Below are 12,122 nucleotides of genomic sequence, written 5' to 3' on the forward strand. Positions count from 1 at the left end.
TAAAGGATACACTTTGGTTAGGGGATACAGAACTGAGTTGCTAATTCCTATTGTACGTGCTATTCTGCAGCAAGGTTGTTAACTTGAACAATAAATTTTGTGTTTCCTTTTGTGTTTCCAAGAGTATTCTGTATGCGGGAGCTTTGATTTCCCGTTGTGAGGCCTAAGCCAAAGATGAGTTTTGTTCATTACAGGAGAATCACTCAAAGATCGAGCAGTGTTCCCCCAAAGTGCTTGTCTGATTTTAAGACGGACAACCTAGACAGCAGCTGACTTAAAGTTCCTAAAATTTGCCAGTGGACAGTGGAATATCAAGAAGATGCTGAAGCCAATCTTAAATACAAGTAATGGTTAGTAGATAGTCTGCAATCACTAGATCATTATACACAATGCTATCTCCCAGATAAAGTAGAAAATGACTCTCTTAATTGGTAGGAAGTATCTTCTGTTGATTAAGCTTCCTGGGAAAGATGTGGTTTAACTGAATGTTAAAAGTACATTCAATCTCTTCTGAACTGTTACTTTCTGTAGACACACAAACTCAGCTTGTTTTGAAGGGCATGTTCTTTAGCCAAGGAGGCTAGCATTTGGGTGTCCACTTCAAGTCCTTTATTAAAGACAGATCAGGTACCAGAGCTACAAGGAGACCTGCCTCCAACCATATAGACTGCTGTTGGTGTTGAGCCAGACCTGGGAGCTCAGCGTTCAAGATGAATTTACTAACACTCGGAAGTCTCTCGATGCCAAACCCCAGCAGCTAAGAGCTTGTCCGTAGAGACTGCAGATGGTGGTGGTGCTCCCAGCGGGGGAGACGGTTTCACACACAAGCACAGCTGCCACCTTCTGGAAACCGAGGCAGGGGGCCGGCCGTCTTGATGCAACCAAGTGCCACACACCTTCCGAATCTGACAGTTTTGTTCTCGAGTTGGTCTTGTGGAGTGTCTAGTTCTTCACGTAGCATTTGTACCTTTCTTTTGGCAAAACATATGGTCTGTTTATAAGTGTTTTTATATGTTCTTCCTTAAAAATACGGCTTCTGTATTTCTGCTATAAAATACGGCAATAAATGGGGAGTGCTGCAAGGTGTGTTCTTAAGCACAGGTACTGTATCATGCAAGGGTCAATAAAGTTCACAGAAAACAATGGTTTTTGTAAGTCCGTGTCTTATGTGTAGAGGGAATAGAGTGAACCCCCCTCCCCCAAATTTATATGTTGAAATCCTAATGCCCAGTGTGATGGCACTAGGAGGGAGTGATTAGGTCATGAGGGTGGAGCCTTCCTGATGCGATGAGTGTCCACACAGAAGAGACCACAGAAATCCCTCGCCCTTCCACCATGTGAGGATGCATCGAGGCTGGCTGTTACCAGGAAGGCTCTCAGCAGACACGGAGTCTGCCGGCACCTCGATCTTGGGATTCTCAGCCCCCCTTGGTCTGTGGCATTTTTGTGATAGTAGCCGGGATGGACCAAGACAGAGGGTGGCTCTGAAGCTGTTCCTGGCAGCTTGGGGGCAGTGAATTGCCCACATGATTTGGACTTAGTTTTCTTTCTTTAATATTTTGATTTTAAAGGAGGGAGAGGGAGAGAAATATCAATGATGAGAATCACTGATCAGCTGCCTCCTGTACACCCCATGGAGATCGAGTCTGCAACCCTGGCATGTGCCCTGACCTAGAGTTGAACAGTGACCACCTGGTTCATAGGTCTACGCTCAACCACCGAGCCATGCCAGAGTTAGGTTTTCTTTGAAGTCACGGGGGAGCAGGGAGCACAGAGGTGCTACTCAGATCTGAGCCGTTTCCAGCAAACGGTTTGGAATCCTTCAGAAATACTGAGGTGGGAGTTTTCCTGCTCGTGCCTGCCGTTGGGGCTGCTCAGCGTCCCAGGGTGCTGGTCTTGCCCCTGGGGTGTATGTGGGAGAAGCCTCAGGGAACTCCTCTCTAAGGCCCCTTTCCTAAAAGGAGTGGGGAGCCCCTCCCTGTCTGCTTTACCCTCCTCCATTGGGTTTAGTCCTTGTCTTATATAGCTACTGGGATCAGTCTCCGAGAAATGCCTGGTCTCCAGGTGCAGAGACTATAAGATAGAACTTTTTCAAAACGCCGTCTTAAAGAGTCTGGTTTTCTCTTTCACATTCACCCGCAGTGACCAGCCAACCCCGCCCCTCGCCGGCAGAGACACCAACCCACCTGAATTAGATGAAAATGAAGCCAAGAGACAAGGTAGGTTGTTTTGCCTTAAAACTTCAATATGCTGGATTGTGGCGTGAGGTATTTTTATTCCCTTTTGTTAGTACTTAAAACCATCTGGTACACATTGTAAGGCAAATGATTAACACGTCTCAAGCTACTCGTCCATTTGTACATTGCCGATTCCACGCAGTCAGTCACAGCTCCACGGAGTTGGGGTGGTCCTGCGTGTCTTAGGTGAGGGCTTTCCCAGCGGTGGTGCAGGATGGGGAGGACTGTGTCGATTAGCCACCCCTATGGACTGCGTCAGAAAGGGCTTAAGAACACTGGGGAATAGCAGCCACTGCTCTCACAGAGAATAGGCAAACGGGTTTTGATTAGTGGGCCCAGTATTACTGGAAACCATGTTCCCTGTGTTGTCCGACTGTCAAGGTTGTGCAATGTCATACTGTCCTACCCCGTACCTGGGGGAATGAGTATAAAAAAGGAAAAAAGAATGTTTTTGAAGACAGGCACAATATATACTACTACTGAATGCGCAGTTCCAAACCACAGTTGAGTAGGATATAGATAGGTATGACGATGGGTGCCAGGGGACTCCGCACCATCCTTCATGGTGCTTTCACACCCACGGAAGCTCACAAATTCCATAACGTAACATCACAAATGGCCCTGATTACTGACATACAGGTTTCATGCTTGTGAAACAGCAAAACACCCACAGCTTAATATCTTCCCATTGTATATACCACTCACACACAGTACAGTGATAATCTAGACATCGCACTGGACTTCTGCTTCTCTTAGCAGAAAACAACCTGCTACAGTTTGTAAATAGTCATCACTTGAACAATTTGGTCAGCTTGCACCAGGAAGTAGGTCTGGGAGCCAGCGTCTCACTGGAGCACGAGACCCCAGAGTGGCACGTAGTGTGCGGCAAATCACTTACTAATCAAAGAAGTAACTTCCTATTATTATAAAAGTAGAAAGATTGAAAAAAAAATGAAATCTGAAAATGATCTCATTTGCTTAAGACTGTGCCATGTGTATTGCAAACACCGTTTTCTTAAAATGCAGCAGCCTAGAAAGAGAAAAAGAAGAGCACTTGCCCTGTCTTTTGGTCAAACGGATGTTTGTACTGCTTTTAAGGTGCAGTCGTGGAGGAGAAATTGTCATTTGGCACTATATTAATGACAATGTTTTAATACTGGCACAAGCTAAAAACAGCCCGTCAAGGGAATGACAGAAAATGCCACCAGCATTGGGAGGTGGGAGCACTTCTGTTCAGATGGGAAATGAACAGTGGAAAGACAAGGTTAGAGATGGTTCTGCAGAGACAGGTGAGAGAGGCTGTAAAACCATGTTTGTGTTTTCCAGACAGGCGTTAATTTTACTAGGCATCATTAACAGAACGGCTGCCAGGAAAGCAGCCACGGCTGAGCCAGCTGACGGCGTCCTGCCATCAGTACACATGGGATTCTTTGTGACTCAGAGAGAGGGCACGGGAGGCCGCGCTGGTGGCACTTCGGATCACCTCCATCCACCTAGAGTAAGAAAGCAAAACGGCTGTCAGGGGCCACTTTTTACAAACGCATGTCTCTGATTTCTTTTATTTCTGCCATTTTAGCAGGTGGGTTCTTAAATGAACTATCAGCACCCCCGTAATAGAAAACAGGGTTAGGGTGACTTCAGGTGTTCCTCGGTCTGTTTGAGAACTGTTGACCTCCGTGTACTCAATTTCCAGACGTGCCTTGCCCAAGATGTGTCAGCCCATCTCTTTAGAGCCATGAGAGGTGAGGTGGCGCCTGGCTGTCTAGGAACGAACGCTCAGTCTCGTAACCCTTCCTACGGACACCGGTGTGCACCCCGTCCTGCGTATGGGACTGTTTTCTGTGTTTGAGTACGTGTAGGATACTGGTAATTTTCAGATGCCTGGGGACACTGGCGTTTTCTGGAGACGTTGCTGGTTGTCACAACGGAGGGAGAGCAACTGACATCGAGGGGTAGCGGCCACGGGTGTTGCCATTAAGCACCTGCAGTGCACAGCATGGACCCTAACAAAGAATCGTCTGGTCTAAGGTGTAGGCGGTGCTCAGGCTGAGAGAACATGGCGTGCCGAGCTTCTTGCCTTCATGGAGCTTACACTGGGCTTTGGACATTCCGTAATCGTCTTTTCAGGGTCGCACACTGAAGGCTGGCTTATCCTTGCCACAATAGTGACAAGATCCCATCTTGGATAAATTTTCTAGCCCAGGATCAAGTTTGAGAATTGCTATGCCCCGGTTCACTGCTCAAGCAGTACAGCTTAGAGCAGGGGTGGGCAAACTTTTTGACTCGAGGGCCACAATGGGTTCTTAAACTGGACCGGAGGGCCAGAACAAAAGCATGGATGGAGTGTTTGTGTGAACTAATATAAATTCAAAGTAAAGGAGCGGAGGGGAGAGCAAGAGAACCGGATAGAACAGCCGGATCCGGCCCGCGGGCCGTAGTTTGCCCAAGGCTGGCTTAGAGGCTGCTGCTGTGGGAGGTTATGGGAGGTACTCCTGGTTTTAAGCCACTGTGCTCTCTTTACTAGGGATTGTGCACAGAGCAAAGCCAGCCCATCGATTAGAAACCCTTTTGGGGTCAGTGTCAGTAGGTGGTGGGGAAACAAGTTAGGTGAGAGACTGCTGCCCTTTCTGTGGCCTGAGGACACCATATGTGGTGGCTTCGCACTGACAGAAGCTTACACAGTCTCATCAGGGTGCAGTTCCAGGGGCCCAGAATTTACCCTTGACATTTCAGGAACAGACTGAAGCCACTGGTCAAACATGGTGGTCTGGCTCTCGTACTGTCTCGAGTCTCACTAATAAGGTAACTGAGAGGCACTAGGATTCCTAAACTTCCTCATGTGGTCTTTTGATCGGAAACTTAACCTTTGACCACAGCCCATCAGGAATGTTAGGACTAAACAGCTACAGAAGCCACAGACTGATGAACACACGTTAGAGATTTAAAAGTGTGTAGCGTTAACCAGCACTGCAGGTTAAGGATGGAGAATGTTTCTCTGGGAGCAGAAGGGGACTCTGGTGGAGGGACCCCAATTTATCCTCGGCACCTGCCAGGGTCAGAAGGACAAGGGCAGGAATGCCCACAGTGGGCTCTCCTAACAGCTTGCCTGGGAGAAATCCTATTGTTTAAGAGATGAGTGGCCCTTTTCTGCAGGGGGGACATTTACCTTTCAAACGTGTATTCACTTTCGGCCCGGAAGTAGTACACGTGGGACTTGAAGTGCAGCTTGAACACGTAGTCCTTGTGGATGTCCTCGGACTCCGAGGGAATGGTGAGCGAATAGCCAAGCAGGGGCAGGCTGGCCAGGGGGTGATTGTCCTGGGAAGGCCAACAGAAGGTGGTGTTGGAGAGGTGGCCACAGGCGTTGAGCGGGCTGCAGCCTCTTACCCTGCAGCAGCTCTGGGAGCCGAGGCACTTGGTCCTGGCCAGTGCTCCGTGGGCCAGCTAGTGCATCCCAGCCAGGACACAGGCCATCAGTTCAGTCGCTGCCCCTCCCCAACCAACCAGCACCCAGGTCGCCCTTTAGCAAATGATGTCAGCCTCCACCTGAGTGGAGGGTCTCATGCATGTGGCCTCTTGTTGGCCCCCTTCCGACACCTGGCTGCTTTCTCTCCATGCCTGCCCCATGACAGGGGAGGGTGTGGTGTTGGGGGTCCCTAAGGCTCTCCCCAGCCTGCACACTAAATGCTCTATCCCAAGGGTCACAGGGCCCCTGCCCTGGTGCGGGGGCGGGGGTGTGGGGGGGGGGCACATACCTGGTGTGACTTATAGAAGAATAGGCAGAAGTTTGTGAACACCACCCACAGCTTCTGCCACCCGTTGCTGTTTTTGAATTTCCTCAGCAGGTTCCCAGACAGCTGATTCTGAAAGACAAGTAGGCCTGTAAGGCGCATAGGTGGGGCCCACACACCTGGGCCTGTGGAAAGGACCACACACAGTCCCCTCAGTCCAGGGGGGCTTCCTGAGACTGACTGACAGTGGCCTTTCTCCCTGCTAGGTGGACCGCATGATGTGGTTAATTCTTTTTGTCACCTATTATGGGTTGAATTATGTCCCCATCTTCCCCAAAAGATGTGCTAACCTCAGAATGTGGCCTTGGAAATAGCGTCCTCACAGCTATAATTAAGAGGCAACTGTAAGGAAGCAAGGCAGGCCCTTAGTCCCCATGGCTGATGTCCTTATGCGAGAGGAGAGACGGACTGCAGGGATGGACGAGCCGAAGAACACCATGGCCAGCAAACCACACAAGGGGGAGAGGCAAGGAGGGGTCCTCCCTTACAAGTTTTAGAGGGAGCTGGCCCTCTTGACACCTAGATTTCCAGAGTCATGACACAAATCTCGTTAAGCCACCCAATTGGCAGTGCCTTGCTATGGCAGCCATAGGTAGAGATCCAACACCCCTCAATCAGGAGCCCTCACTGAGCCCCACACCAGCAGCTCCTGGCTGCCATCTAGTGGCCCGGGCAGAACACTGGCTTTTGGGAGAGGTGACCTCTCCCCAGGAACTAAAGGAAGAGTAACTGGCAGGGCATGCTGGTAGCCCCTGTGACCACACAGGGTTGCTGTGAACTGCCAGGCAGCCGAGGCGACACCACACGCAGAGATGCATGTCCTCGCGGGCTCTCCAGAGCCCCTCCGTCACTGGCTGTGAAGAGGACACCGAGAAGGCCGTCCACGTCCCTTGATGGCAGCTCATTCTCAGGGAGACTCACCGCGGAGGAACATGGTGGGATGGTCACAGCTTTGTGAATATGACTGATCGTTCACTTACGAGTGGTTACATGGCCACATCTGCCACAATTAACAAGATGCGTAAAAAATATACTGAGTCTACTTCTATCCCTTTGGTACTTATCCAATAACTTGTATTTCACCCAATAAACATTTTAGAGTACCCTCTTAAGTAAGGTGGGAGTTGAGACGAAAGGTTTAGATGTGTTTGCCTTCAAGTTGCTCATAGTCTGATGGGGAGACAGGAATGAAGTAGATCAGGCTGACAGGACACAGGAAGTAGAGCTCGTCCTGTGGGCTGGAGTAAGCTGAACTGAGGGGGATGCCACAGAAGAAGGGGGTGTCCTATCCCCCTGTCTGGCTGCCACTCACCCACTGGCTGAAAGGCACAGAGAACGGGGGGTCCCCTGGGTCCCAGCAGGTGATGGCACAACCAGAGTTGGGGATGTGGTGCTGCTGCAACATCACAGTGCATCACACTGGAGGCAAGGAGGACAGCACACGTTCTTTTCTTTGTAATTCACGTGTTTATGCTGAATCAAATTCCCCCAGACAGTCCTAAAGATCTTTCAGATGCCATTATCTGTGGAGCGAGCCAGTCCCACCGGGTGGTATACACACTGGATTGAGGCAGGTTCAAGAGAATGCTCTAGCTGCCACTATCTTCAATCCTTTCTGGAACACGCAAGGGTATAAACTGAGTAATAGCCTAGGTGCTTCTTAACCATTCCCACTGGCCTCGCCTCCCAATGCCACTGAAACTGCCTCCAGTACGTTTCAGCCTCCTGCTCTGCTCACAAACCCCGAGCTCTCAGGAGGCTGCACCCTTCTGTCTCTGAGGATGACTCTTAGGTCAGGACCAGTCTCCATCCTTGACCCAGAGCAGCCGGCACCCCATTTCCTTGCTATCTTTCACAGTGGTCTCTCCCCTCTCCCTGGCTTCCAAACTGCTCAGTCCCTGTTGGGTATAATGTATGTTCAACTCCAAAGTCCTGATACCTGTGGAGGTGATCTTATTTGGAAACCAGGCCTTTTCAGATGTTAGCAAATTAAGAGGAGGTCATACTGGAGTGTGTGTATGTGTGTGTGTGGGGGAGGTCCTAATTCTGATGACTAATCCTATATAATAAAAACCTAATATGCAAATAGACTGAACTGCGGAATGACTGGTGGAACGACCGGTTGCTATGACATGAACTGACGACCAGGGAGCATATGCAGGAGCTGCTCCCAGGCCCCAGGCCAGTCAAGGCAGGTGCCAGTGGGGGCCCCCTCACAGAGGGAGGTGACAGGAAGGTGGGGGCAGGGCCGGCGAGCTGGCGGCACCAGGCCAGCCAAGGCAGGTGCCAGCAGGGGCCCCCCAATTGCCCTGCTGCTCACCCCACAGATAGGCCCTGATTGCCGGCCAGGCCTAGGGACCCTACCCATGCACGAATTTCGTGCACCGGGCCTCTAGTGTCCTTATAAGGAGAGGATGACATTTCAACACAAGACATACAGCCAAACTGCCAAATGAGACGGAGGTTGAGGTCAGAATGATGTGTCCACAAGACTAGAAACACCAAGGGTTGCCGGTCATCACCAGAAGCCAAGAGGCATGGAGCACACCCTCCCCAGGGCCTCTAGCAGGAGCCAACACCTGCTCTTGGACCACTGCCCTCCAGCAGTGTTAGAAGATATTCTGTAGCAGCCACAGACAACTAAGTCCCCACCGCCAACTCTCCCTCTGTGCTGTCCTTCCATCCCGATCCTCATCTGTATCCAGATCCCTCCCGGATCTCTGCCGCCTCCAATCCCTCCAAAGGCGAGTTTGCCTGCTGGCCATCCCAGCCTTGCGTGAACCCCCAGTGCCCGCTGGCTTGGCCACAGACTTGTAGCTCATCTTTGTGGTGTCCCCAAACCTCCCCGTGACTCATTCTACCTATGTGAGTCCTATAGGAGACACCTGGGAGAGAGGGAGCGGAGACCGAGAAGGAGCTGCTTGCTTCCCTTTGCCAGGTGGCAGGGCCTGGGCCTGGAAGAAGGGAGCTTGCCTGTCAGGCGGGGTGGACATGCATCTGGCACCCAAAGGAGCCCAGCATGGACACCAGCTGAAGGCATGCACCTGGGGAAGGGGGTCTGGCAAAGGAGGGGTGTTTGCCGTGACAGATGAGTCAATTCCATGTGTTGAACCTGCATTTTTGCCACCTTAAAACCACACCCAGGGGCTTGCTTTCATGCTCTATAGTTCTCGGCAAACTTCTCCAAGGGCCACATGGTAAAAGATACTTGCAATTGTAGTAGCCACTCAGAAATAAAACCCGTGCTTGGCTCATGGGCTGTAAGCAACCAGCGCTGGGCAGGATTTGGCCCGTGGGCCGCTGTCTGCTGACTCGGCTGCTAGACTCACCTGACCATATGGACGAAGGACTGCAGCTGTGTGGACAGCCACCCAGAAGAGCTGGCCCCGAGGAAGCATCTCTGGGCTGCCCATGACCTACCTCCCTTGGGTATTTGTTGCATTCTTGAATGACCTATGTGCCTCGGGGGTTAAGAAGGTTTCAAGCCTAGAGGTCCCACACCTTGACAGTTGTAACTACACCTCACCTCATGGAGGATGGTGGGGAGCAGGCAGCAACGAGCCCCCTCATGCGCTGCACTCCCACCAGCTGCACTCCCACCAGCTGCACTGGACTGGGCTGGGTCTGATCAGGTGTTTTCCCACCAGATGGTCACGGGTTCTTCCCCACTCCCCTTGCTGGAAAGATCCCCGTCCCCTGGAAGAAATCTCCAGCCGACAAGCTTTGCAAACAGACCCAGTGTGACGGGAGGGAGAAGCTGAGTACAGAGGGCCTGTGGGAGGGAAGAGGCTGCCCACGGGGGCGGAGAGGGATGTTCTCTGCAGCCCACGGGAGGGCCAGGCGCGGCCGGGGAGCCTCAGAGTGTCCCCTTGAGGGTGTCTTCAGAAGCAGATATGGGTTTTAGGAGGCAAACTCGAAATCAGCAGCTCCACAGAGCTATGAAGGTCACCTCCAGAAAACAGTCTCAGAATCCCTGCAGACCACCGTCCGCCAAGGATGTGTGACACATCCCCAATACTGCTGGTTCAAAGAGCAAACACACCGCTGCTCCTGGCACAGTCTCTCATGGGGCACTGGGACAGCGTCTTTAGGAATTCAGAACTCTCAGGTTTTAGAAAGATAATCCTGTGCGTCTACCATATAGCACCCCGGCAGTGGGGCCTGGGCGCCACCCAGAACCAGACATGGAGATTGTATGATGAAACATGACCATTCACACAAAACACGGCCCAAGCTTCTCAACCGCTCAGGTCAGGTTCTGCTGCCAGCGGGACCAGAAGGGAACTTGGCGTTCAGAGCTAGCTGGGTGTGGCGTTTTCTGAAAGGGTAGGGATTATGGGCCTGGACTAGAGGATACTTGGGGAATGGGGTTTGGAGGACTCTGGAAGGTGCAGTCACAATCTGGGGGAGCCCCACCACCAAAACTAACTCAGGACAACTCCCAGAGCCCCCGGGGAGGCTGTGCCGTGGCCCTGGCGGGGGTCAGCTTTCTGACCCTTCTGCCTCCTTGTACCCGATTCAGGGTGTGTGGGGTGGCTGCTCTAGGATGTGGCAACCTTGGCGCTGGGAGCTCTCCATCCGCCTGCACTGGGGCCGTTTCTCTGTCTCTGTGGCGCGGACACATGCCTAAATGCACGACAGTCCCTGCCCCATAGCTGACTCCATGAAAGGAAGGGAAACTGGGGCGATGGAGATAGCCAGAGAACAAAAACGGTGGGGATGAATGAAGGCCAAGAGATGCGGTCACATTCACCTGAGAGGTCGAGCCAAATGCTCAAAGGATGAGTCATCCTTGTGCCCTCACCCCCACCCTGGGGTCACAGCCAGGGTACCTCCACGGCCACGCTGAAGTCCACCATGGAGACGCTGGTGTTGCGATGCCAGCACACGTGCACCATGGTGTTGCCGCGGTGGGGGGCCTGGCGCTCTAGCGAGGTGCGGGAAGCGCTGAGGTCGTCCTCGGACTCTTGGTCGGCCACTGTGGCCTCATCGGGGGACTCTGTGGATGTGGCAAAAGGCGGTGCTTCTGATCTCTGCTCACCAGAGGGGCCCTTTCCTGACCCCTCCCAGGAGCTGAATGGGCCTGGATGGTTGGAAGCACTCAGTGATGTGGCCCCATGTCCCCACTGCAGCCACTGAATAGGAAGTCACACTAGCAGCCACTTGCCTGTCAGGGCCCCCCTCCCCCTCCCTGAGAGGGCCCCAGCACATCTGGGCACTGGGCCGCTGCTTGCCCAGCATGGGGATGGCCTGCTTTCTCTCCCTGGTCGGTCACATTCCGTATGACAAGCAGCGATGCTGGCCCAGAAAAGATGCCTTCCCTGCTCCCTCACTTTTAAGGCTTTTTATATTTTTAGGAAATGGAATTTCCTGATTTTTAGCTTAAATACGAATGTAGTCCACGGATCTGAGGCCCACCAGGTAAGATGACTTCAAGTGCATAGGCTGCTCACCCTCTGAAGCCAGAGCTGCCCGTCCCTCAGCTAACTCCTGGGAGCAGTGGGCCTGCGCCACACCAGGAAGGCCTCCCCCACACTTACTGTTGTCAGGGGGGCTGCTGGCAAGGAACTCGGGAGTGGGGCCACTGCTCTTCTCTGCCAAATCAATGGCCATCTGTATGTCCTCAACCCACTTCTCCATCTCGGATCGGGAGCTGAAGAAGAGACGGATGTCAGGTTTTCAGACCACCGCAGGTCGAAGGGTAAACAGGTAAGAGGGCCCCGTGTTACCTGGCGGCCACGATGATGGACTGCCGCTGGCCCCGCAGGGTGAGGCAGTGGGGCACGCCCCACTCGTCTTCACTTTTCTCGATCTGTGGGGTGAGCGTTCTTAACGTTACTGCCAAGGAGCAAGCAAGACACTCAGTACATTTTCAGATGTTCACTGAAAGGACCATGGCTCGAAGAAACAAGTCAGAAAACCAGAAAGGGAGAAGAAAGATCAAAAGGCACTGACTATTTTCCGGTAGAGCTCATACGCTGCCCTTCATCCAACCACTCGGGTGAATGTGGGTATACGCCAGGGAACAATCCTGGGCTGACTGGCCCGGCTGCATCTGCCAACCAAGGGTCACAGAATACGGACACCTGCCCAC

General features: G+C 52.3%; 1 protein-coding gene across 5 annotated transcripts in view; it reads right to left on the minus strand.

Moving 5' to 3' along the window:
• Positions 1-2,221: 2,221 nt before the first annotated feature.
• The window catches only part of FARP1 (FERM, ARH/RhoGEF and pleckstrin domain protein 1), a 309,946-nt gene continuing 300,045 nt past the window's right edge, over positions 2,222-12,122 (minus strand). For all 5 annotated transcript variants that reach the window (XM_080658853.1, XM_080658851.1, XM_080658855.1 and 2 more), the window contains exons 22-27: positions 11,758-11,840; positions 11,569-11,681; positions 10,861-11,027; positions 5,993-6,100; positions 5,404-5,555; positions 2,222-3,730 (exon numbers count right to left, since the gene is read on the minus strand). In XM_080658853.1, the coding sequence (XP_080514979.1) occupies positions 3,649-3,730; positions 5,404-5,555; positions 5,993-6,100; positions 10,861-11,027; positions 11,569-11,681; positions 11,758-11,840 (705 nt within the window). In that variant the 3' untranslated portion in view covers positions 2,222-3,648. The remainder of the gene's footprint in view (positions 3,731-5,403; positions 5,556-5,992; positions 6,101-10,860; positions 11,028-11,568; positions 11,682-11,757; positions 11,841-12,122) is intronic.

Source organism: Plecotus auritus (assembly GCF_963455305.1).
Source record: "Plecotus auritus genome assembly, chromosome: 3".
NCBI classification, from domain to species: domain Eukaryota; kingdom Metazoa; phylum Chordata; class Mammalia; order Chiroptera; family Vespertilionidae; genus Plecotus; species Plecotus auritus.